Source organism: Pelodiscus sinensis, chromosome 5 (assembly GCF_052426305.1).
Source record: "Pelodiscus sinensis isolate ZL-2025 chromosome 5, ASM5242630v1, whole genome shotgun sequence".
NCBI lineage: Eukaryota > Metazoa > Chordata > Testudines > Trionychidae > Pelodiscus > Pelodiscus sinensis.
Window position 1 is genome coordinate 66,095,877 of NC_143056.1, and position 27,685 is coordinate 66,123,561.

The 27,685-nt window shown below is 44.5% G+C and overlaps 1 protein-coding gene across 4 annotated transcripts in view; it reads right to left on the minus strand.

The window, feature by feature from the left end:
• CDAN1 (codanin 1) overlaps window positions 1-27,685 on the minus strand; it is a 58,121-nt gene that overhangs the window by 26,046 nt on the left and 4,390 nt on the right. For all 4 annotated transcript variants that reach the window (XR_012903455.2, XM_075927241.2, XM_075927240.2 and 1 more), the window contains exons 2-11: window positions 22,376-23,091; window positions 19,426-19,650; window positions 17,323-17,513; window positions 16,703-16,822; window positions 14,579-14,657; window positions 13,056-13,176; window positions 9,767-9,876; window positions 9,002-9,091; window positions 4,149-4,224; window positions 348-556 (exon numbers count right to left, since the gene is read on the minus strand). Coding sequence is in view for 3 of the 4 variants with exons in the window: in XM_075927241.2 (XP_075783356.2) it covers window positions 348-556; window positions 4,149-4,224; window positions 9,002-9,091; window positions 9,767-9,876; window positions 13,056-13,176; window positions 14,579-14,657; window positions 16,703-16,822; window positions 17,323-17,513; window positions 19,426-19,650; window positions 22,376-23,091 (1,937 nt within the window). In the remaining variant the exon portion in view is untranslated. The remainder of the gene's footprint in view (window positions 1-347; window positions 557-4,148; window positions 4,225-9,001; window positions 9,092-9,766; window positions 9,877-13,055; window positions 13,177-14,578; window positions 14,658-16,702; window positions 16,823-17,322; window positions 17,514-19,425; window positions 19,651-22,375; window positions 23,092-27,685) is intronic.

Here is a 27,685-nt window from a genome sequence, read left to right on the forward strand (position 1 = left end):
CCTCGTAGCTCTGGAAAATCCTGATCCCCTGTGGCAAGACATTCAGTTTGATTCTGTAGTAAGCTAACTAGGAACTAGCCTGATGTAACTCTTAAGAGGGGAAGATGGATTGTGCCAGTGGAAACAAGAGTAATTTGGTAACTTTGCCAATCAGGAGTACTTAATGGGCAGTGCAAATGACAACTTTCTGCAGTTTGAAGACATCCCCACTAGGGCTCCACTGTCCCAAAGACCTGGAGTTCCAAGACCAGTCTCTCAGTCAACTCCCCAATTGTGGCACAAGCCAGTGGTATTAACCAACAACCATCCAAACTTAGCCAAGGCAGAAGCAGTGATATGCAGCTAACCTTCCTGCACTGAGAATGAAGTCCCTGAAGAACTGCTGGCACCCTGGGAAGGCAGGGGGTGGGCAGGGCCCTCTGATGCTCTGAGGAACGACAAATCTCTCCTGTAGCCTCTTCAGCCGGTTCAGGTTATCGGAACCCAGCATATTTAGGACATCCTGGTCTGGGGTATCACCCCAACTTGTGCCACCACCAATAGGACCTTTACACATCTTCAGGAGGGGGGAAAAAGGAGGGAGATGGGAAGTTTAAGATTTTCTTTTATCTTGGATATCTTGCCCCATCCATACTCTGCCCCGTATAAAGACTTTTGGTTTAGGAGCTTCCTATCCAACGCAAAGAACTGGATATGGCTCCTTATAGAGCTTCTGAATGCTACCTCCTTCAGACAATCAAGGGGGGCAGGGGAGAATATATAGAAAAGCACACAAGACCCACACCCTTCCAGCCTAGTGGTCTCAGGAATGGACTCCAGATCCAACACATAACACGAGGCCACTAGGCTTCTGGGCCAGACCAGCTTATTACATAGCAAGAATATAAATCCTATGGATAACTATACAACCTGCATGAACCAAAGTTCAGTCTTCCACCGTTTAGTGCACCGGCTCGGGGATCGGGACTATTTAAGACTGCACTTCTCACAGTCATCTACTGCATGTATCTGGACCAGGCTCCGTGGGGCTCCTCAATGTGTCACAGATTTTAAGTACTATTTGCAGTAGCTCATCCACACAGAACTCTGTGGCTCAGCACTCAAAGGTAGAGGTCAGCAAGCCCTCAAAGCTGATCAGTTACCTAGGCACCTCAAGGATGCAGCTTTAAATTCTAGCACCCCAATGAGAAGTACACCCCTTAAAATACAGTACGGTGACGTTAACATGTATTACATCTCAATAATTCTAAACCGAATATACTCAAATTATAAAGGAAAGTAATTTTACATCTGCCCACCTCATAAATTCACCCTGGACTCTGAGAATCAAGTTGGATACCTTCCTAAATATCACAGAATACTAGAACCGGAAGGGACCTTGAAAGGTCCATCAAATCAAGTCCCTGGCCCTCATGGCAGGACCAAGCGCTACCTAGATCATTCCTGACAGATGGCTGTCTAACCTGCTCTTAAATATCTCCAATATGTGAAGTCCACAATCTCCCTAGATGGTCACAAATCACACAAGTCTAAGCAGGTCAAATTCTGGACAGTTATACCAGTGCCTTATTATAGAAAGCCTGTGAAAACTCTACAATCTCAGTAGGAATGCTCAGATGCAACCAAGGGAGAAACCTGGCCTTGCAACTGGAACTAGTTAACATCTTTGTTGATGACCCCAGTCTCTTAGCTAGCATACTTCTGTTAGCCTTACAGAACCAGAGCAGTTCATGTGTATTTTCCTCATTAAGTCAACAGATGACAATTATATAGACACAAAGGGAGCACATCTGCAGAAGTAGTCTTTTCAGATTAGAAATATATTGAAAAGGTCATATTTTCAAAGGTGACTAAGGGAGATAGGTACCCAATTTGTAAGCTGGGTAGCTAATTCCTTAATCTCCTTTGAAAGTCCCATCCTAAAGGGACACCGATTTGATTACAAGTTGAGAAATTTAAAAATATGCATTGCAAGTAGTTTTTGGTACTGCATTTTACCAAATCTTTCCGAAAAAATGTTGTGGGTTTAGATTGGGGATATTAATTTAGATTCATCAGCTAATCAAGTAGTCAATGGAACTTCCATCGACTACTCGATTAGTTGATGGGAGTGGGGGCATGCATGCTATCTCGGTTGCACTTCTGCCTTTTAAATGTAGTAAGAGCTACCCACATTTTAAAGGCAGAGGCACAGCAGTTGGGACCTAGCACAAGTGGGGACTGAAGCAGTCTCCCCTCACACTGTGCTTCTGCCTCCCCTGCCTCTCCTCCCCCCGTACAGATGGTGCTGGGAGTACCAACTTTTAAGCCGGCTCCTCCTTGCTGCCTCTGATACGGGGTGTGTGTTTTCATTAGGGATTTAAGTAACTTTTAAAATACAGAAGCGTCAGGGGGTTGCCGAGTTAGTCTGTACAGGATAAACTTAAAAAAACAACAAATGGTCTGGTAGCTCTTTATAGACCAACAAAAAATATAGATGGTCATCTGAATAATTGGGCTGTGCCCACGAAAGCTCATGATACCATCTACATTTTTTTTAGTCTACAAAGTGCTACCAAGATCATTTGTTGTTTTTTAAGTTTATCCTGTACAGACTAACTTGGCTACCCCCTGAAGTTTCTAAACATGCAAGGCACTGCATTCAGCTGTGTGGAGTGGAAATCCATCAACTTCTCAAAAACTTGCACAGATCCAAACTGACATCTTCCTTTCCAAATGCAGATGGACATCATACCTAAGGGCAAAAAAAACACTACAATCTACATATCCCACAGATTACAGCTAGAGATTATGCCACACTTTTAAAAAACAGTAACTATCAATTAAATGTTTACTCAGCAAACTACAGGTACGTGTGTGTGGGTGTGTGCGCTACAGCACCCCAGGTTTTACTTAGAGCTCCATTGCTGCCCTGGTATTTGCAGATCCCCACTGCTGCCACCACCACCTCCAGGACTCTGCTGCCGCCTGCATAGGTGTCCCGCCCCGGCTTCTGGTGTAGTACAAGAACATCATGCTTGTGTCTCTGCTGCTGCCCAGAATGCTAGCACATTCGGTCCCAGCAGCTGGCACACCTCACTGCAGCAAAGTTCTGGCACAGGGTGCCAGATGGTATGCCAAGTGCACAGGCATGGTGGATAGCAGCAGAGCTCCAGGAATGGCAGCAGCAGGCACTGAGCCAGCAGCCCAAAAGGGACCCTGGACATACTGGGTAAGCATGCTGAGACACTGGCAATCTTACCCCTTAACAGAAACTGATAATCATCAAGCTTATTGATTAACCAGTTAATCTCTTAACATCCCTAGGTTAGATTTTTTTAAAATACTCCTCTCAATTGTGCTATGTAAATGGAGACCACCCACAAACAAGAGAAACTGACCAGCAATACAGGATCAGCAATGGACAAGACTATACACAAAGCAAACAAGCAGAAAATTCTCTTTCACTTACAGTGATCTCATACATTACTTGGAAGGTTAGCATGTAAAAGAATTAGACAGAACACCATCTTCCTGGCATAATTAAGCCAAATTTGGGGCCATCATATCTGGATCCAGCAACCACAATTAGTTCCACTGAGAAACACAACAAACTTAATTGGGCAAGTCTGAAACAGATATACATCTACTTCTAAACTTTTTAAATTGCAAATATATTAATTTTTATTGTTGGTAAAATGTGCTAGGTGAACAGCTGTCAAGACCAAAGCCCTCAGTATATTCCTAGCTCCTTACACAGCCCTATCAGTGTGCTACAAAACACACAAATCATCTCAGAGGTAGAAATAGACTGAGTAATCCAATCTCTGTCATTGATTAATTCCTGAGTGTGTCTATTAGGATGTGGACATTTGTCCATTGGGAACTGTAATGGAACAAACTTACGTTACACAACCCATTCAAAAGTCATTAGATAATGGGTCTACAAATCTAGACTATCACTTCAAATCCAGCATAGAAGAGAAAGGCTCCCTAATGCCTTAATTCTGCCTATGAGATATCCATTTTCCCCACTCCCTCAAATAATTCTCATTGCTTGTGTTCAATTACAGCAAAAAGTATGTGTACAAACATATAAATAATAGGTTACATTTTGCTATAGCTTAGCAAAACTGCTCTATTTATGAAAAATACAATAAGTTATTTACCTGGATAAGCTGTTTCTGAAAAAGCCTGGCAAAGTGGCTGTGATTATAGGCTGCTGTGAGGTGATTCATCATAGCCCTGGGAAAGAAAATAAACTGCTAAAATCAGTCAAAACAGATTCTACATACAGCTATCACAGAAGCACAATGTGACTTCTTTAAAACCTATACCTTCCAATGACATATAAATAAGCAAACAAGGAAAGCAGAAGTGACACTGCTAAACACTGAGGATGGGGTGTGATTAAAGGCATGGCCCAACACCTGAACAAATCATTAACCTCATTAAAACAGAGGCAAAGTAAGAGTTATGGGGTAGTGACAAATTGACTAATGTCAACAGAGATATGGGGGTAGAAATCATCATATCCAAGATGGAAGTCAAACTCAACTCAGCTTCACGGGGCCTTGAATTCTCTCTTTCCAAGAATATTAGAAGTGGCAGGTGAAATTGCAAACCCCATAGCAAGAACATTTAATCTATAAACCTGAGGTTCATATTGTGATGGGGTGAGGACACAGAAGACCCCTTGGGGAGGCAGCTTCCTGGAGTACTGACAAGGCCACTGCTCCTTGCCTTCCTGCTCTCTGGGGCTTCTCAAGGCTTGGTCTAAATCTCTTCCGGTCTAAGGAAAATGCAGTTTAGGGCCCAACTTCCCAGGATACCACTCCCCAAATGGGATCGGAACCCCAAAAGAATTATTTAGGTAAGCCCCCTTTAACAATGAAAAGGGACAATGTACACACTGATTGCTTCCCCAGGTAATAATTACTTACACTGGGCTTGACAGTAAGTAACAGTGATTTTATTAAGTATAAGCAGTAGGATTTAAGTGGTTATAAGTGAGAACAGGCAGAGCAAAGTAGATTACAAATTAAAAGTAACAGAAAACGCTTCGCTAATTCTAACACTAAATCTTCAGTACAAAATTATAAAACTCACCCTAAAACTATTCATTTCCCAGCTAAGCCTTTCAAAACCAGGGCTGTTCTTCACCCAGGGGCCTTTTGTTCCTTCCCTCTGGTGTCCAGCCAGCCAAAGACATAAGAACGGCCATACTGGGTTAGACCAATGGTCCATCCAGCCCCGTATCCTGTCTGCAGGCAGTGGCCAATACCAGATGCCCCAGAGGGAGAAAAAACACAACAGGTGGTCCCCACCCCTGTCACCCATCTCCAGAGAAACAGAGGCTAGGGACACCATTCCTACCCATCCTGGCTCATAGCCAGTGATGGACCTAACCTCCACGAATATATCTAGCTCTTTTTTGAACCCTGTTAAAGTCCTAGCTTCCACAGCATCGTTTGGCAAGGAGTTTCACAGGTTGACTGCGCTGAGTGAAGAAAAGCTTCCTTTTCTTTTAAGCCAAACACTCGTACATTCCTACTGTTTTTAAAGATTCCCTTTATGCATGAGAAGTCACCCGGCCAGTCCCTACCAGCCACAGCTAAAGCTTAAAGACAAAAGGCTATTTGCATACAATTGCCCAGACACTGAGGCCTCCCAGCAGCAGAATTCCCATTGATGGCTTTCATTTACACATTTAGCAACCATAAACCATTCCATACTCCATGGCTAATTTTACACACAAGACTGAGACATACCAAAATAAGAAACAGATCCAGTGGATTAAGACATAAAGATGGATAGGTTACATGAGGCAATTTGTCCTAAACATCTTTGAGTTATACATATTTGTGTTTATAAGACCATTTCATAAAGCATGGAAGGGGGTGGGGGAGTTCCATCACACATACCGTACAACTGAAGAATTGCTATTCTATTGTTTTTATTTTTAAGAAAAAGAAAAAAGTAATCCAGGAAACTATAGGCCTCTTAGTTTGCCCTCAACGAGGTCTTGGAACAAGGCAAGGTCTTGGAACAAATTTTGAAAGAGAAAGTAGTTAAGGACAGAGGCGAATGGTAATCAGGAAAACACACAACATGGTTTTACAAAAGGTGAAACATGCCAGACCAATCTGATCTCCTTTGGGAAAATAACTGACTTTTTAAGCAAAGAAAATGCAGTAGATATAATTTACTTAGGATTTCAGTAAGGCATCGGATACATTTCCCAATGAAAAATTGTCTGACTATATCAAAGAAAAAGAATTTTGAAATGGGATTAATCAGGCTGCAACTTTATTATTAGATGTCTGATACTACTTGGCAGATAAAAAGTGTACAGCACAGTAGGGATGTTAAATTTAGTTTAATCACTAATTGACACTCAATTAGTCGATAAGGGGGGAGGCTCACTGGCTCCTAATACATTTAAAAAGCAGAAGCACAACAGTCCAAGCTCACGCTGGTCCCTGCTAGCCCCCTGCGAAGAAGGTGCTTGGGGGAACCGGCTTTTAAGCCAGCTCCCGCCCCAGCACAGGTTCCTCCCCCCACCCCTCGAACTGGTCAGCTAGTCGACTAGTCACTCACATCCCTACAGCACAGTAATTACTGGGGGGAAGAGGGAGGCTTTTACTAGCTCTCCCTCTTTTTTCCATATAGGTGCACCACCAAATCCATTGCCAAGGCCTCATCAAACCTGTGGAAGTGGGGAGGCTCATACCTGCTCCCACTCTTTTTCCATCCAGGTCACTCCAGCAAACCCATTGTCAGGGCCTTGCCCATCACAGGAGGTAGAAAGAGGGTTATAAAAATGGAAGGCTGGCTCCCGGCTGTACCAATCATTTGAGTCCCCAAACACACACACTTTTGTTTCTTTAACACATACCTCTTTTTAAGCCCTTTTCCAAGCCATTTATCTGGTCAACTGTATACCTGTCCTATGGAGTATCTGCATGAACATCTACCCTATACTTACATAACGAGTCACAACATATGCCTTACATGCCATGCAAGAACATAGCTCTTCCTAAACCCACTGTGAGGAAAGCAAAAAAACTTCCAACTTACCACCCTTGGGTGGTAAAGGGAAAAATTCCTTCTCAGACCTGCCCCTCCCAAACCCCAAAAGGGGCAGCTATTGTAATGCCCAAAGCAGGTCTTGACCAAAGACCTGGTATTTTATAACCTAAAGGGTGGATAGGCCCTATTTCAGCCTGCTGCATTGTAAAAGGGATGCTTTGGGCTCAGGGCTGCCCCTTTAAAACCCTGCATCCCTAGGGAACAAGTAGTAACCACACTGATTCCTTTTGCAGCAGTTTTTACCCCCTTCCTCCGCTCCATAAAGCACTATTTCCTTCATTCAGCCAGGCAGCCAAATATGCCTCCCTGAAAGGTGCAGGACAATCAGTTAAATTGGAGAAGACGGGGCTTAATATGAAAACTGAAAGGTGGATAAGGAACTGGTTAAAGAGGAGGACTATTATGTGTCATACTGAAAGGTGAACTGTCAGGTTGGAGAGAGGTTACTAGCAGAGTTTCTCAGGAATCAGTCTTGCAACCAATCTTATTTAAGTTTTATTACAGATGTTGGCACAAAGTAACAGTGAGTTAATAAAATTGGTGGATGATACAAAGCTGGGAGAAGAATCAGAACATCACACCAGATAATCTGGATGACCTTGTAAAATGGGAGTAATGGAATGAAATGTAATGTAATAGTGCAGAGTGCAAAATCATGCATTTAGGGACAAATATAGATTTTTGCTATAAGATGGGGCCTCATCACTTGGATGGAGGAAGAGAAAGGCTTGGGTGTATTAACTGATCACTGGATGACTATCAGCCTTCAATGTGATGTGGCCATGAAAAAGGCTAATGAAATCCCCAGAATGAATTGAGGAGAGGTATTTCCAGTAGAGGCAGGGAAGTGTTAGTACTATTATACAAGGCTCTTGTGAGACTTCATTTGGAGTATTATGTGCAATTCTGTTCTCCCATGTTTAAGACAGACAAATTCAACCTGGAGCAGATGAAACAATGGCTACTATGACCAGAGGAAGAGAAAAATCTACCTTCTGAGAAGACACTCAAAGAGCTTGGCTTATTTAGCCTAACCAAAAGGCTGAAGGAGAGCTATGATTACTCTTTATAAATATATCGAAGGAATACATACTAGGGAGGAAGGGGAGATATTTAAATTAAGCAGCAATGTGGACACAAGAACAGATGGATATAAACTAGCCAAACAACAAACAAGTTTAGGCTTGACATTAGACAAATATTTCTAACCATCAGAGAACGGAAGACTGCTTCAGAACTTCAAAGGTAAGCAGCAGAGGGAAAAAATATAGCTGGCTTTAAGACTGAGTTTAATAAACGTATGGAAGGGAGGGTATGATAGGACAGCCTACAATGACATGTGCCTTTTGGTGACTGCCAGTAGCAAAAATTACCTAATGGCTGGAGATGAGACACTACATGGGCAGGGCTCTGAGTAACTACAGATAATTCTTTCCCAGGTGTCCGGTGGGTAGGTCTTGACTACCTGCTCAGAGTCTAACTGATGGCTATATTTGGGGTCAGGAAGGAATTTTCTCCCAGATCAACTTGGCAGAGACAGTGCTGAGTGGGTTGCCTTCCTCTACAGCATGGGGTAGGAGTCACTTGAATGTGTAAACTAGAGTAAATGGTGAATACTCTGTTACTTGAATCGTTTAAGCAATAATTTGAGGATTTCAGTAACTCAGTCAGAGATTGGGGTCTATTTCAGGAGTGGGTGGGCGAAGTTCAGTCACCTGCAATATAGAGGAAGTCAGACTAGATCATCATAATGGTCTCTCCTGGACTTGAAGTCTATTAGTCTAGTCTGCTCCCAAACATGGTACTTTACAGTAACAGCTTCTTTATAATTAACTCCATGCCATGTGTGGGTCTACTAGCTTCTGGGACAAAAACAACTTTTAACTGTATTTCCCATTAGCACATCAGAGCTGCAATATCAGTTGCCTACCTGATCCTGTTGCCAAGAACAATTTCGAAGTCCCAGCCTGGTTTTTCACGGTTATCCTCCCACTCACGTAGCAATTCATAAAAGATGTCCCTATTGAGCCAAAGATGCAAACATATATCAAGTCCTGAGCTTTCAACATCTGAACCAATAGCAACTGAAAGCCCAGCCAACATTTCAATGGACTATACTCCAAATGGAATAAGTCACATTGCCAAGGCCTCATATAGCTTACCATTTTGCAGCAGTGACAATCACCATTGAAATTATTAGTTTCATTCTGCAGCACAGCACTGACACTGCTCTGCTTAAACTCAGACATAATGACCAAAACATTCATTTCATTAGGCAGATTAGGGGTCAGATAAGCAAGTGAACCAGTGGAGTGGATCCCTCAAAGAAGTGAAGAACATAGGAACCACATGAAATCACTTCTACAGGAAAAAAGAAGTCAACAGGAAGTGCCCTGCCAGACTCCCACCACAAAATAGGAGATACACAGAAAGGAGCAGCTCCCAAGGCAGAGTTAAACCAGAACTGTGTTGCATTGGCACATCAACAACAACTGCAGAATTAAGGCTTCCATTCTTTGAAGAAGTTCAGTTCTAATTCCTTTGTAAATAGTAACGGCCTATGTTTTTACAGCAAAACATTCCCAAGCCTATCCCCACTATGTTTTATACAGGCAGTCCTGCTGGATGTTACGGTAACCAACTGCTCGTAATCCTAGATAAATCATACCCCAAACACAAACTGGAGGACATTTACCTTTGTTTCTTAAATATATGAAAAGCCCTGTCACTTGGAAAGTTAGAGCGATTGTCAGTTTCTGGCTGGAAAGAAACAAACTGTACAGACGAAGGCAGCAGGAGGGATACCTATGAACATACAACAGATTCCATTAGTATAATGCAGTTCCCTGATTTGACACAGCCCAACAGCTGGAAGGATAAAAAGAAATTAATGTGAACTTAGGTATTACCACAGTCAAGCTGTTCAGAAACTCATTTTACAACCACAAATGATTAACTCTTAGTCAGCATTAGTGCGGAAAAGGCAGTCACTAAAGAGGATGGTATGGGGCATCTCCTATCCTGAGGAACTATCCTGAGACCAGGAGAACAAAACTAACAGGGTTATGCCCTGGAGAAATAGCCATTCACAATAACTCAATGCATGTCAGCTCAAAAAATACAGTCACCTGTTTCATAACTGGTGCTCTTCGAGATGCGTTCCACATTTCTTTCCATATTAGGGATGTGTGCTCACCACATCACCAGTGCTGGAAGTTTTACCCTTAGCAGCATCCATAGGGGAATGCTCTGGCAATCCCTGAAGTAGCACCCACATCACAAGGTATAACAGGCGCCATGCGCTCCCTCCACCTTCAGTTCCTTCTTGCCAGAAGTTTTGACAGTGAGGAAGGAGGGTGGGTCATAGAAGGGACATGGGCAACATCTCTCACTGAGCCCCAGGTACACAACAGCACCTCGAAGGTGCACATCCCAGCTGAGGTCTGAGGCATTCTGGAGCAACTCAGAGGAAGCAGGGCTGTCAACGGCACTCCTAGGACATTTTCGCTCCTGATCCACCACCATACCAAGGTAAGTACTGCCAAGGGAATGGTGACGAGCTTGTCCAGGTGATCCCTGGATTGAGAGTAGGTGGAAGTCAGCCATTGCTGAAGGGTGCGCATGTAGAGCCTGGCATGGCATCTGATACATTTCCAAATGTCCCAACAAGCACAGGCATACTCTGGGTGTTAAGGGAAATGCAGACACTTCTACGACGACGCTCAACCAGGCCTGAAACCTGTCCTGTGGCAGGAAACCCCTGGTGTGAATGGAGCCCAGTAAGACTCCAATAAATTCTATCCTACATACAGGGATGTGTGTGGGCTTCAGAGTTCATGACCAGGCCAAGACATCCACAAGTGGTCAGTAGTTCCCGAACATTCCTTTGGACTTGGGGCCTTTGACAAGTCAGTCATTGAGGTACAGGTAAATCTGTACTCTCTGCATCTCAAGTAAGCAGACACCACGGACATGCACTTGGTGAGCACTCAGTGAAGTTGCCAAGCCAAATAGGAGGACTGCAAACTGGTAGTGGCCAGGGCCCCACCATAAACTGCTGGGTTTGGGGGACGAAGAGGGGGAGGGAGGCTAGACCACTCAACTTGAGCTTGTACCTGACTCCCTTATGGAGAAATTGAGTTAGCCAATGCAAGTGCTGGCTCTCCTCCAGCCTTTCCCTCTCCTTTACAGGAAATGGGAGATCTTCCCCTTGTAAGTTCCTTGGACTTCTTGGAAAGGGTTAGGAGGGAGACCAGTGCCATCAAGAAGTTGGTGCCAGTGGGGTGCTCCACACCAATGCTGTGGTGCTTAGGGCTGATTTGGACCTCTGCTCTGGTGCCACAGTTAATGCCAACTCCATAGGGGCACTTGGAGACAAATGTCCCTCTCCCTCTTTGTCCTAGGTTTAAACGACTTACAAATGTGAAACCTGTTACTTATGTGTCCTTCTCCCAGATTCTCTCAGATAGCTGCTATGAGGGTTGCTGATGGGCATGGGACACTTACAGTGATCGCATGGCTTAATACCTGGGGATCAGGGCATTACCCATCCCAATGCAAAGTCCCATTTGGGACAAACTGCTAACTAAAACTACTAAGGGCTAACTGTAACTAAGGATGGAAAATTGCAGTTAATTGACTAGTCAAGTAGTAGATGAAATTTCCATCTACTACTCGACAGGCATTTCCACATTCCGCTGGGGATCTTGTACATTTCGAAGGAGGAATGCAGAACTCCGCGTGCAGCCCGGGCCAATGGGAAGTCCCACTGAATCCAGGCTGCACGCAGCATGCCAGCTTTAAAATGTACAAGAGTCCCCAGCAGGGGCTCTTGTGCATTTCAAAGCCACAGCGTCCTCATGGAGCCTGGGGTCAGTCTGATAGAGGCAGCAAGGAAGGGGAAATCGACTAGTTGACTGACTAGCCAATAAGCATTTTCTTACCGGATAGTCGACTAGTCCTTAACATCCTTAACTGTAACTATGAACTATTTTAAAGGAAGAGGCTGTTAGGCAGAATGACTAACAAAGCTAGCACAAGGCAGCAAATAGTTCTAGCACTGTCAGGGTTACTGGAACAATTTTTATACTGAAGGTGCTGTGAACATTGAAATAAACTGTAAATCCTGTATCTAATGGAAACCACTTAAAGTCAGGAGTTGCTGCAGCAACCCCCACACACTAATCCCAGTACCCATAAGCATCTTCACTGGCAGCAAGAAAGAACTGGGGGGGGGGGGGGGGAAGAGGGGTAGACAGGAGCATAGTGCCATAAGGACACCACTCCAGGTGTTGCCAGAGCTGCTACCCTACAAATACTGCTAAGGAAATAACTTCTGGCATTGACGCATGTGGCAAACACATACCCCTAACATGCAATGGACATGAGCAAGCACTCAAAGAAAAAAGGGATTCTGAGAAGGTGAGAATAATAGCGGGGCATTCCCATGTCTTCATCTCTCCTCAGCTGAAAGAAAGGAAACCTTTCAATCAGTGAGGCAGCTTCAACAAAGCTGCTACCTCTAGCTATTTATATGACCCTCCTCACAAGCATTCCACAATTATCAGCTGATTTTATTCTCAATATTGCTCTCAGGAAGTACAACCCCCCACATTCTATTATTTTTATTAACACACAGGGGACCAAGGTATAGAGTAGATTAAGCGTTTTACCAAAAACACCACAAGTTTTGCCACAGACTTCAATGGAGTCAGGATTTCACCCTAATCGAAATACAAGTTAGTTAAAGGAATTCCCAGCTACAAATTATTGACCCTAGCAATCAATTCACAGGTTCAATCTGGGCAAGGAAGCATAGTTTTAACATGGTCTTCAAATAAACTGAGAAGTGACATCCCAGAGCAGGATGAACAGATATCAGAACAGTCAAACTGACCGTGGAAAGGGAGAGCAAGGCAAACATATTACTGGAAATGTCTTGGAATTTCATATCTTTAACCCCTTAAGGGCTATTCATTTTTTACCTTGGCTGTGCTGCTTTCATAAGCCTTCATAAGGCTCTCATGAAAGCCAGGTGAAAAGGATGCAATCCGCTCATTCTCAGCCAGAAGTTTCAATGTTCCCTTTTCTAAACGGGAAATAATTCTGTCAAGAGAACACACATGGCACACAAGATTGAGGGAGAAAATTTAAATAAAGTATATACACTGCAAGCACACGTTTAACAACTAGTCACCAGAGATCTGGATCCTACTGGCATCAACAGGATACACTACAAATGCCATAATCCCATGTAGGTAACAAAGGAAAAAGCCCATTTTTTCTGTTCTGGTGGCATATGAAGCATTCCACTAGATATTCCACTTGTTCAATATCTTTATTAATGACCTGGATGAGGGGATGGATTGCACCCTCAGCAAGTTTGCGGATGACACTAAGCTGGGGGGAGAGGTAGATACGCTTAAGGGCAGAGATAGGGTCCAGAGTGACTTAGACAAATTGGAGGATTGGGCCACTAGAAATCTGATGAGGTTCAACAAGGACAAGTGTAGAGTCCTGCACTTGGGACGGAAGAATCCCAAGCATTGTTACAAGCTGGGGACCAAACAGTTAAGTAGTAGTTCTGCAGAAAAGGACTTGGGGTTACTGTGGATAAGAAGCTGGATATGAGAGTCAATAGTGTGCCCTTGTAGCCAAGAAGGTTAATAGCATATTAGGTTGCATTAAGAGGAGCATTGCCAGCAGATCCAGAGACGTCATTATTCCCCTTTATTTGGCTTTGGTGAGGCCACATCTGGAGTACTGTGTCCAGTTCTGGGCCCCCCACTACAAAAAGGATGCGGACGCATTGGAGAGGATCCAGCGGAGGGCAACCAAAATGATTAGGGGGCTGGAGCATATGACTTATGAGAGGCTGAGGGACTTGTGTCTGTTTAGTCTGCAGAAGCAAAGAGTGAGAGGGGATTTGATAGCAGCCTTCAACTTCCTGAAGGGAGGTTCCAAAGAGGATGGAGAGAGGCTGTTCTCAGTAGTGACAGATGGCAGAACAAGGAGCAACGGTCTCAAGTTGCGGTGGGAGAGGTCCAGGTTGGATATTAGGAAAAACTATTTCACTAGGAGGGTGGTGAAGCACTGGAATGGGTTATCTAGGAAAGTAGTGGAGTCTCCATCCCTAGAGGTGTTTAAGTCTCGGCTTGACAAAGCCCTGGCCGGGTTAATTTAGTTGGAATTGGTCCTGCCTAGAGCAGGGGGCTGGACTTGATGACCTTCTGAGGTCTCTTCCAGTTCTATGATTCCAACTGAATTTTGGGTGCTTTTTGTCATAATCCACCACCTTCATGTGGGGCCACTTATACTGAAGCATAATGGGATAAAAGCCACCACAAAGAAAGGTCCTAATTTTTAAGTCAGCCAAGTCATTAATTCAGTGCATAAATTTGGGCAAATTACTCACTTTCCCCTAAAATGACCTCAGTGTCATTCTATTGCACGTTCACACTCTGACACTCTCCAAACCCACTAAAAGAAATACAAAAGTTTGACTTACGCAAATTGGCAATCCAAGACCCGCACAGCAAAATAAACACAGTTGTGTACATTTCGAAAATGTTGCCTCTCCATTGCATCTGAAAACAAATAGAGTTTAACAGTCGGTGGAAAATCCAGAAGCTGAATAGAAAAATCTAATGCAATTAACTCAGAGGGATGCGAGAATTACTAAACCCGGTCACATCAAGGGTTTATTTAGTCCATCAAGACCAAAATCCTCCTTCCTGACATGTCACAAAGATAAAACTCTCTTATGAAGACACCATTCTAACATGTGGCCAATTGTACAATGTTGTGTAATAGAGGACGACCTTCCTCATCTCTGTGGTAATTAGCTGGAGCCTGCCTTGAAGCCTAGGATTTAATTGCCACTCGTGGGCATACCTGGTCATCCCACCTCACAAGAGACAACTGAAATTGGAAAAGGGACAGAGAAGGCCAACAAAAATGATATTAGGGGTTGGAAACAGCTTCCACATGAGGAGACATGAGTAAGACTGCAACTTTTCAGCTTGGAAAGGAGACGAGTAAAGGATGATACGATTGAGATCTATAAAATCATGACTGATGTGGAGAAAGTAAAAAATGAAGTATTTACTCATAAAACAAGATTATAGGGTTACCACATGAAATTAATAGGCAGCAGGTTTAAAAACAAACATAAAGGAAGTATCTCTTCACACAACAGTCAACCTATGGAACTCTTTGCCAGATAATGTTGTAAAGGCCAAAACTATAGTAGGATTCTAACAAAAACATACAAGTTCATGGAGGATAGGTCCATCAATGGCTATTAGCCAGGATAGGCAGGTATAGTGTCCCTAGTCTCTTTGCAAGAAGCTGGGAGTGGGCAACAGGGGATGGACCACTTGATTATCTGCTATGGACAATGCCCAGTGCCCCAGAAGGCATGAACAATGTTGGAAGACAGGATACTGGGTTAGACAGACCTTTGGTCTGACCCAGTCTGGACATTCTTATTTCAATCAGTATAGTTACCAGTATTCTTATTGGAGAAAATTATTCACCTTTCATAGTTAACACTGATCAATCAGATCAGAGTGTTCATGTAAACTCCTTAAATCTGAGCCTTAGGTAAGAGGCTGCATCCCTCTTAAGGGTCAATCCTACAAAGTAATAGAATTTCCACTGATGTCAATGGGAGTGAGACATGTACAGGGCTTGCATGAATGCATAGCTTACCCAAAAACCAAGATGACGACTAGCTTATCGTAAGGTACAAACTTGCCAAAAACATGTGAACAAGTCCCACTAGTGGGAATTGCACACATATCCCTATGCAGAACTATGCCTTAAACGTATGAGTTCAGCAATATTTCTGGGTTTGAAGGAAACAATGGCAGGAAGAAAACTGGTAAATCACTCTTCTCTCTGAAAATCTATTTTATCAGGTAATCATAGAGAACTTAGGCAATAACAATGAGCTAACATAACCTGGTTTCAATAGCCTCCAAGATTATAAAATATCCATTCCTTCCATCAAACTAGTTTGATGGAGGATGCATCAACTTTTTTTTTTTAAACTTACCTTCTCTTGCCTGGTCTATAAGCTTCAGCTAAATGCACCCTTTGCTCCCTCGGGGAACGTCTCCTGATATTAACAGGAGCTTTATAAAAGATAAAAGCGGCGAGGAGTCCTGTGGCACCTTATAGACTAACTGAAGTGTTGGAGCATAAGCTTTCGTGGGCAAAGACCCACTTCGTCAGATGCATGTCATGCATCTGACGAAGTGGGTCTTTGCCCACGAAAGCTTATGCTCCAACACTTCAGTTAGTCTATAAGGTGCCACAGGACTCCTCGCCGCTTTTGCGGATTCAGTCTAACTCGACTACCCCTCTGATACTTATAAAAGATAGACACTGGTCTTTTTGTAGTAAGCAAATTTTTAGGACTTTTTATTCTTTACCCAAATGCCGTATTCCACACCTCTCACTAAAACATGCTAATTCACCCAATACAGGCCTCAGTCTTCAGTTTAGTGACTTTTGGTCACTAATTCCCTGACACTGAATTTGAACCCCTTGAATCAGAGGTGATATGCTTTGTATCCCATTACCAGTCCTGGTGGTAACCTAGTCTCCATTCAGTAGCACTGCTAACCTTTACATCCTTGACTGAATTCCAGATCATTCTCGCCATCTTCCAAAGTTGTCGTTCCCTTGGATGTTAGCAGCTGCAGAACAAAGAACAGCTCCAGGAAAATATTTGGAACCAGGTTTTCTGGAAGAAGTAATGAGATAAAATGGTTAGATACTCAGCATTAATCTATGTTAACAAGGATAATCAAATCTCAAACTTCCAGTCTCAGACAGGACTCAACAATGCTGATACACAGCCAAGTTCATTTGTGTAGTTGCATTTCAGAAAGCAAGTATTTTACCTCCACTCCAACCCCCAAAAGTTAAATGAAAGGTAGCCATTGAAAACTGCTTCTAAATCACTTCAACTTAATAAGAATAGTCAGGGAGAGACCTGGTCTCTCTCCACATTACCAGCTGGGCCAATACAATTCAAGAGTTCTGAGATTCAGATAATCATGTAGGGCCCATAGAATTTTCTAGGCTTCTACCCAGTAGGGGTAGATATAGTCTTTTGAGTAGGTGGGAGGTCTCCGTTCATTTTTTCAGGAAATACATGTATTAAGTCATTGGTGCACTCTGGAAATAGAATTTAAAAAGATATTCCATACCACAGTCATCTCACTTCTCCCAGTTCTTTACCTGCTATACAAGATGAATAGAGCTGAGCCAGATTTTCTAGCTGTTTCTTGCAGGAGACCTTACTGACATCTGCACAGGTCACTAGCTGGCTATCAGTAGCGAGGCTTGAACTCCAACTGTAATTAGGCGTGGTAGGCGTATTGGGATCCAGAGATAGCCCTCCAGGAGATGTCTGCTGCAGCAACTTGTATCTGAAATTCAAAGTCAGTGACTTACAGGGGAATTGAAGATGACACACACTACAGTCAATGTAGGAAAAATTCTTCACTATATGGTCTGCTTGGATTCCCGTAAGAATTGATCAATAAATTTACAGAATCTAATGCAGTTTCAATGTAGGAAATAGGTTTATTACCTAATACATCCAATTCCTACCAAATGATAAACAATGGTCTTGTGGTTAAGGCACAGAACTGCTATTGTTCATAATGTGACTTTAGGCAAATCACTCAACCTCTCTGTCCTATACCAGGAATAATACCTACCACATTACACCTATGTTCACCCACTAGCTTTCAGTAACTTTGAATAGGTAAAACAAAGCATCATCTGAAGACTACAGTGTTACACAGATATGCTTAGGGGTACAGTCTAACTCTCAGAACTTTGCATTAATGCAATAAGGACTAACTGAAATACCATAAATTCAGGACCAATATGATGCCAGAGTCACTTAGCAGAGTACAAGCACAACTAAGTGAGGAGTGAAGGCTGAATTTGGAAATGTATGTCTGATACCACATTCATTTTCATCTCACCGGCTTTTAGCTTAATTTTTGATTAAACAAATACAAACTAGTCTGAATATTTTCTGTTAATTTCAGCTTATTGGTAGAGTTGTAATACAGGCAATCCCGGAGTTACGCGGATCCGACTTATGTCGGATCCGCAGTTAAACGGGGCTTTTCTCGCCCCGGAGGACGGGAGCGGCGGGACGCCCAGATGTGCACGGTCCGCCGCCCCCGTCCTCCGGGGCGAGAAAAGCTGCTCCCCGTCTCCCTGGTCTGCAGGGAGACGGGGAGCAAAGCCTTGGAGCACGCCCGCAGCAGGACAGCCCGGGCACGCTTGAGCTGTCCCCCTGCAGGCGTGCTCCGCGGCTTTGCTCCCCGTCTCCCGACCAGCAGACCAGGGAGACGGGGAGCAAAGCCTCGGAGCACGCCCGCAGCGGGACAGCCCAAGCGCGTGACCGGGCTGTCCCGCTGCGGGCGTGCTCCGCGGCTTTGCTCCCCGTCTCCCTGGTCTGACCAGCAGACCAGGGAGATGGGGAGCAAAGCCTCGGAGCACGCCAGCACTGGGACAGCCGCGGCACGCCTGGACTGTCCCGCTGCCCGCGTGCTCTGCGGCTTTGCTCCGCATCTCCCAGGTCAGCAGACTAGGGAGATGGAGCAAAGCCGTGGAGGACTTGGGTGGTCCCGCCACCCCCGTCTCCCTGGTCTGCTGGGGGGAGGGGGGGGTGCAGCTAGTGCCCCGCCCCCGCAGCAGACCAGGCTTTTCTTGCCTACCCCTGGGGTAGAGCAGCTGGGGGCTGCCGGGTTGGTCCCGCAGTGCCGCTCTGGACCAACCCGGCAGCACCCCAGCTGCTCTGCCCCAGGCGTCCTGATTCAGCCGCTGTTGGTCAGTTTCACCAGCGGCTGAATCAGGACGCCTGGGGCAGAGCAGCTGGGGTGCTGCTGGGTTGCTCCAGTAGCGCCGAGGAGCCGTGCTACTGGAGCAACCCAGCAGCACCCCAGCTGCTCTGCCCCAGGCGTCCCCAAGTCAGCCGCTGCTGAAACTGACCAGTGGCTGACTACAGGAAGCCCAAGGCAGAGTTGCTCTGCCCCAGGCTTCCTGGAATCAGCCGCTGATCAGTTTCAGCAGCAGCTGACTTGGGGACGCCTGGGTTTCTTAAGTTGAATCTGTATGTAAGTCAGAACTGGCATCCAGATTCAGCCGCGGTTGAAACTGATCAGTTTCAGCAGCGGCTGACACCAGTTCCAACTTACATACAGATTCAACTTAAGAACAAACCTACAGTCCCTATCTTGTACAGAACCCGGGGACTGCCTGTAATGGAAAAGCTTGATTCCCTACAGATGAAATACCCCTCCCCCCTTTATACTGTACCGTTCTTTCTTCAGCATCTCCCTCTCCTCTTGAAGACTGCTTCCTGTTACGGAGGTAACGTTCCCTTCCTGGATAGCAGCAAAGGTGTCAAGATTGGTCCCAGACGGAAACCAAGCAGCGGGAGACTGGCTGACTGGTGTGGATGTGAAACACATCTTAGGTTTTGAGAGGGGGCGCTCAGCACTCACTGGAGTTGGGTTGATTCGTCTTGATGGCTTGCTTTTGCTGAAACAATTTTAAAGAGGCTTCCACTTAAAGTATAAACAGATCATCAAGAGAGAAAATAGCAGTCAAATCTATCAAACTCTTTCAGAGGACTTTGATGCCAACTTAAAACAGAATCAAGGAAAGAGAGAATCAAGTTACAGAGGAATAGTAATCACACCTGGCAGAATGGCTAATTTTGCCCTGCCCAGTAGAAAAAGAATGGGTACATCCTACAAATATAGACTTCAATGAGCCTGACAAAGTACAACATATTCCTGCTACTCCACTGCTATGACTTAAAAGGTAACTATGATCATCATGGAGGAAAACTGAAAAAAAAAGGATACTATTTTACTTATCTACACCACTTGTCCTACATTTACAGGATATGCCTAGTTCTGGCTGCTCTCAGTTATTTATACAATTTCAAAATATGCATGAAATCATGACCTAGTTACCAAGAGGATCACTGGAAATCAGCACTCCCATATTTCCATTCCTGCCTCTGCCACCAGCCTGCTTTGTAACCTAGACAAACCCTAATCTCTTGATGCCTCTCATTTAACCTAGCCATATAATACTGCTTACTCATCTCACCAGGGTGACGTGGGGCATAAGATTTGTGCAGTGCTGTGAGAATCTTGGACAAAAGGCTCCAAAGAGCAGTAATGTGTCATTTTCAATGAAATGTTGTAGAAATTATACAAGCAGTATGCTACATCTGACATCTATTTCTCCAATGCAGTGGTCCCCAACCTTTTGGGGCCAGTCCCTGCGCCGCGCGCCCGGGGGCAGGGCCAGCCCCGATCACTCGGCGGGTAAACAGAAATGGCCCAGTGGGCTCCATGGCGCCCGCAGGCACCGTATTGGGGACCACTGCTCCAATGAATATGCTGCCTGCTACATGTTAACTGCTAGGGCCCTCAGGCTACTTGTAAGTACAGAAGTAACACTATATTTGACCTCTTTCCTTGCACTTCACATCAGTCACGCTGCACAGCTTGAAACATACTGTTTGTGATGAAAATGCACACCATGTTAGGCAATGCCCTCTCTCAGATAAGGATTTCTCATCTTTAAATCCCCTCCCTCCATGTGCAACCCGTTAGGAAACCTGCAGTGTTCCCTCTAATTTTTTCCATCCATATGCTAAATAAATTTCATTATGTGCACCAAGGCATATGCAGATGTGCACCACTAATAGAAACACATGCTGCTGGCTTCAGGCATTCTGCTAATCAGCTAGGCAGCATTTGAATCTCTTCTGGGTGGCCACCCAAGCAGTCAGCTTACAAGGAACACTGCTAACCAGTTCTAAAATGAGTTCAATTAATTGATTCTAGAACTTGTTGGTGCCATTGCAAAGACCAGGCAACCTGACCCTTCATGTAAGGTGGTTAATTGGGGGGGAGGAGGGGTAGATATAACCTCAGGGTAGACCAGGCATGAGAGGAACAGTAAACACACATTCAACTGTACTTACACCTCCTGGAAAGACAGCAGGCATTCTCAATTCCTCATGGAGGAAGAGGCCACCGACAGCAAGAGAATACTGATAGCCTACACTGTGCTATGGAGAGCTGTGCATCAGCTACTGTGGTGTCCCATTAGGATTTCTGACCTCTGAAGTCTAGTAAATGGAAAAAGAGTTAAGGTGGGCAGGAGTAGTAGGCCAGACGTACATGATTTTCAGCTAAGTCTAGCCAGAGAAGCCCCTGCTTTGATTTGAAGAGACCCTTCAGAATCACACATCCTTCAGATTCCTACAAGTAGCCACAACATAAATTTTCAAAAGGGATTTTGGGTGGCAAACATGAGATCCCTTACAATGGCCTAATTTCTCCTTTACTGAGACCTCATGGTGAATCTTAGCTGTCATTTAAAACAAGCAAAAAGGACCAGTAGTTTGGACTAGAGATATTAGCTATTGGTTAATTGAATAGTCAATTAACCAAATGAATTTTAGCAGTTAATTGACTATTTTATAGTCCCTGGGGTGGGGCCGGCAGCCAGTGCAATCCAGCCCCATTCTCAGGTAGCTCCCTGTACCCTATGCTGCTGCCTCTCTGTCTGAGGCAACAGTACGGGGTGCCAGGCAGGAGCCGGTCTACAAACCGTCTCCCCTTGCAGATGGGCTGCCCGCTGCCCCACACTGCTATCTCTGATACAGAGGCATCAGCATCAGGTGGCAGCAGTCCCTGTCCATGGGGGGCCAGGGCTGGCCGCAGACAGAGGCTGCTTTGCGGCAGCCTCCCCTGCCTGCCCCCCTGCCACACGCTGCTGCCTCTAAAAGCCAGCTCCCCTCTAGTACTGGTTCCTGCTCCCCTCCACCTGCTACCTCTGATAGAGGTAGCAAATTGGGGGAGAAATGCAAGTAGTTGACTAGATTAACCAATAAGCCTAGGTTTATTGACCAATCAACTACTCGTTCACATCCCTCGTTTGTACCACAAGGAAGTCCCAGCTAGAAGAGATCATTAGCAATTGGGAAATTCATACACTTGAAGATTCAAACAGAACCCATGTGTCAACCATTCACCCAGGCCATTACCAGATGGCACCCACTTCCCTGCAGCCCCCAACCTGCAACCTACAAAACATTCATCACCAAGAAGGTACAATAGTATCTATATATTGTTATCTGGGAGTTAACGGCGTCAGCTGCCCCCAAGAAATAACGTATTTTCAATGCTGCCAGCACGATCAGAAAATATAAGAATGCAACAAGAAGACTTGCTCTTACTTTGTCAAGCCAGAAGCAGCACTCATGGGTGGGAACTCCTCCAAGTTGTTGAGATTCAGATGATCAGGTGGGGAATTGGCTGAGGTAGGACCCACCTCAGTCCGCTTCCTCCTCCCGCCACTCAAGGAAGAGCTGTCACCCTTCCCATCGTCCTCTTCAGTGAGGCTTCGCCCTAAGTCCCGAGCCACTTGCCGGCCAGTGGCATTGGCAGAGCTGTTGCCTCTTCTTCTGCCTCGCCTCACTGACTGGACATCTGGTGTGGGCACTAGGAAGATGCCCAAGTTGGCCCTCTGAGATGAACGTTTCTCATTGTGGGTGAACACAGGGCTGCAACCAAAGTTCTGTCTGATGATGGGAAAATCACTGCAGGGGCTAGAAAAGCTTGACTCACTAAAGGCAGAAGAACCGCTTGATGCAGAAGAAGAGGGAAAACTAGTGTCCCGGCTACAGGTGCTAGCAGCCGTCCTCTGGGAAAAGAGCTGCATTCGGCTGCTGCATGACCCTGCTGTGTTGCTCCCCCTCCTATCTGATCCTGTCTTTTGGCTCCCATGGCTAGCCGTGCTCCTGAGGGCCTTAGAATTTGGAGTTTTAGCAGGGGTAGAGGGCCCATTGGTCAAGATCTGACTAGTCTGTTCCCTTAAAAAATTCAACAGAAAAGGCACAAAGTCTTTCTGAAGCAAACTATGAGGTACCAACTTGTCATGGACATGTTTCTCCTGCAAGGAAAGAGAACAAAACATTAATAAAGATGACCATGGACCCCTAAAAACTGTTTCTTTATCTCAAATACTGGGCATGAATTCACTATCATAATGGAATCTAATTTTTAAGTTGAGGGAGTGCCTCTAGTAATTACATTAAAGAACAGATTGATGAGTTCTTGATTCTAGAGTGTTCCCAAGTCTGACAACTATTCCTCTAGTCCAAGTTTTCAAAAGCAACCATTAGTTTTTGCTGTCCAGCTGGACACAATTATGGCCTGTCTTATAGAATTGCTTAGCACCCACAACTGCACCTGGAGTCATTGAGAGCTGCAGATGATCAGCACCTCAAAATCAGACCCCTTTAAGATGTCTCAAGCAGGACACCAAAATTTAAGACAAAACTAGTGGACAATGTATTAAACATGCAACTTCACTACTTCAGTTTCCAACTAATCTGCTTATACCAGCTACTTCAAGGCATGCTCCAAAAATAAATGATTGTATAATGCTTGAGATCTTCGGTCTTATATTTTAATGAAGTCATATCCACTTGTTATATCATAGAACTCTGAATATAACATGGAGCAACTTTTATGATGCAAAATTAATATTCAAGAATGTAAATAAAAAATGCAACCTTAATATATTTTAAATTTTCATGGGAACATAATCCTTACAAGGGTAGCATCTGTAAAATTACCTGAGAATTCTACCAGTTCTTTAAAATAATTGCATTATTGTAAAACCATGTATGCAGTGCAAAAAAAGTCACTCTGGTCTCACAACTATTTTCCTCACAACAGTGTTAAGCAAAGTTTGACACACTGCCAGAATAACTCTATTGGATACTAATTCATTTTTGTATGAGACCTGGCAACCACATTGTCATACTTAGGACTCTCGTCTCTGCAGCCATATCCAAGAAAGAAAAATGCTGATTTCTTAAGTGATATCCTAGTGAAATGCAAAACAAGAAATTCAGAAGACAGCAAGTACTTCATTTTATGGCGCTGCTTCTTCAGAACAGAGGTAAGGGAACCACTCTCTTTTACTTCATATACATGCCTGGACCTAGCACGGAGAGGGACTGCTAAGGCTTACCAGTTAACTGGTTAACCATTCAACATCCTGGGCTGGAATGGGTGTGGGGCCTGGGGCAGAATGGGGGTTTAAGTCCCTTCCATCCCCTTCCCAGGAAAATCAAGTCAGCATCTGTGCTTCATCTAATTTCAAGCCTAAATTTGTTGGCCAGTTTACAGCCATTTGTTCTTGTGTTAACATGGGCACTTCACTCCTCATCCTTCACCCACCCTAGTATGTATCTAATATGTTCATAGAGAGTAGCAGTGTTAATCAATTTAATTGGTTAATCAGTTCAATGTTCAGTTAGTCTCTACAGTGCTAAAGGACTTTTTTTTTGTAGTTACAGACTAACATGGCTACCCCTCAGCCTTCACATGGCTAGGCTAAACAAGCCAAACTTCTCACAGCTCTTTTTATAAGGTAGGTTTTTCCTTTCTCTGATCATCCCAGAAGCTCTTCTCTGCACCTGTTCCAGTTTGAATTCGTGTATCTTAAAAGAACTGCACAGTACTCCAAAGGTATCACGAATGTGTTGTATGATTATACTAATACTTCTCTAGCTGTGATGACGACAATCACTCGTTGCCAAGTATGATCATCTTCAATGGGAGCTGTGGACATTCATGTGACAAATAAGGCCAATCCTTGAACCACAAGTTCTATTACAGCAAGGACAGATGTTTTCAGGTGCAGCAGGAGGCTGTTGACCATGAATAGAAAGAAGCCTGTCTCTCTTCCTCCTCAATCTCTTCTCTTCTTCAGCATGTCAGCAGGCAAATTCAAATGCAGAGAGCCACTGAGTAGGACTTGTCTCAAGGTATGTGAACAACTAGTCGACTACCCAAAAAGCATAATAAACAGTCGATTAGTCGCTTACCTCTCCCCCCTTGCTGCCTCTATCAGAAAGAGGCGGGGGGGAGGGGGGGAAGAGAGGGTGCTTCAAAGAGACTATTCGATTAGTTGATAAGGGAGCTTCTGACTTGGAAGTGTAGCAATAGCTATTACTATTCTTCAAAGGCGAAAGCGCTGTGGGGTACATGGGGCCAGTGGGGGACACACAGCTGTTGCTACACTTCAAAGGCAGAAGCATCCATATTGACTAATTGCATTGACTATTTGATTAGCCAAATAATGGAAATTTTACATCCCTACTTGTCTCCATTTTGAGTGATATTGAGCGAGTGTCTCCCAAGTATCAACATCAATGTTGCACTTTAAATTATACTTTAGCAAGTCCTTATAAAGCTTCTGTTGTCCTTTCTGTTGGCATTAGAAAAGGTTCAGAAAAGAGCAACTAAAATGATTAGAGGTTTGGAACGGGTCCCATATGAGGAGAGGCTACAAAGACTGGGACTTTTCAGTTTAGGAAAGAGGAGACTGAGGGGGATAGGATAGAGGTATATAAAATGATGAGTGGTATGGAAAGGGTGAAGAAAAGTCAAGTTATTTACTTGTTCCCATAATATAAGAACTAGAGGACACTACATGAAATTAATGGGTAGCAGGTTTAAAACTAATAAAAGATAGTTCTTCACACAGCCAACCTGTGGAACTCCTTGCCAGAGGAGGCTGCGAAGGCTAGGACTATAACAGATTTTAAAAAGGAGCTAGATAAATTCATGGAGGTTAGGTCCATAAAAGGCTATTAGCCGGGGGTAAGGAATGGTGCCCCGACCTCTGTTTGTCAGAGGCTGGAGATGGATGGCAGGAGACAATTTGCTTGATCATTGTCTTCAGTCCACCCCCTCTGGGGCACTTGGCACTGATCACTGTTGGCAGACGGGATACTGGGCTAGATGAACTTTTGGTCTGACCCAGTATGGCCATTCTTATGTTCTCACGCTACAGTATCCTTCTTTCAGCGGAGAAAACAGGACCTGTTGTGGGAGGCAATAGTCTGGCATCCAAATAATGTGACCAGTCCAGCAAAATTGCTGACAGATGATCATTGACTCAATACTAGTGGCCTATGCTTCTTCTAGAACACTCATGTTAGGGTGACTGTGTTCTCATTTGATCTTGAAGATCTTGCAGAGGCAGCACTGGTGATACTTCTCAAGCACTTTTGAGTGATATCTATAGGCTGTCAAGGTTTCTGAGCCATACAAGTTTGTTGGAAGAAGGATGGTTTGATAGACAAGAAGTTTGGTGTCTGTTCGAATGTCATGATCTTCAAAAACCCTGTGCTGTGAACAAGCAAAGGCTGCAGGGGCACAACTCAGAGAATGCTGGATTTCTACATCAACAACAGCCTTGGATGAAAGACAACTTCCAAAACAGAGAAAATGATAGATATTCTCCAATGCCTCTCCATTGATTTTAATAGATAGGGTGCATGGTACCTCATTTGGAGAGGGATGGTGGAGCACTTTGGTTTTCTTGATGTTGAAGGTGAGACCAAGACATGCATAAGCATCACCAAACACGTTCAAGATAACCTGAAGATCTCAGAGTGGGCAAAAACTGCAGTGTCATCATCATACTGAAGTTCCACAATAGATATGGTGGAAATCTTACTCTTCGCTTTCAGCCTGCTAAGCCTCACAAAAGCTTTCCATCCATTTTGTAGATGATTTCAACACCAGTTGGGAGCTTCCCAGAAATTAGGTAAAAAACAACTGCAATAAAGACTGTGAACATGGTTGGGATAACAATATAAACCTGTTTGACTCCTGTTTGTACTTTGAAAGGTCCACTCTGGGAGCCAATGCTGCTCAAAACAGTCACTTTCAAGTTCCATGAAGCAACTTTAGGACACTGATGTATTTATCAAGACATCAGATCTTCAAAAGTACAGTCTAAAGGGCATAGCAATTCACTGAGTCAAAAGCTCAATAAAAGTTTGATCAATGAAAGCCATGTACAGTGGTCAGTTTTGCTCCTGACACATCTCTTGCAGCTGCTGTGAAATGAAGATCCCAATGAGGACAAGGTCGGAAGCCACTTTGTGACTCTGGTAAAATTTCTTCTGACGGGCAGAAGACAGGTTGCAAGGACTCATGCCAGAACTTTTCCTACAACAGCAAGAAGAACGATACCATGATAGTTTCCAGTCTACTTTATCCCCTTTCTTAAAGAGGGCAACACCCAGTGAAATGACGGATGCCTTGATTATCTCCTCCTTTATCTAGATTTTAAGGATAAGCAAACTAAGCAGACAAATTAACTCTGATCCACCATCTTTAAAGATTTCAGCGAGGATCACAGCTGGACCTACTGCCTTCTTCTTCATCTGCTTGATGGCATTGTATACCTCAGTGGTCTCCAACCTTTAGAGGCTCCCGGGGGCGGGGCCACTTACGCGCCGGGCGCCTGGGGGGTAGGGCCACTTGCGCCAGGCACCCCGGGGGGTGGGGCCGCGCGTCCTGGGGCACGCCAGAGGTGGGGATGCCCTTGCACCCGGCGCCGGCATGTGCCCCAGGGCTGGGGCCGCCCAAGCGCCGCGCACCGGGAGCCGGTGCGTGTCGTGCGCCTGGGGCCGGCACCGGCCCAGGTTGTCGGCGGGCGCACACAAATGCCCCGG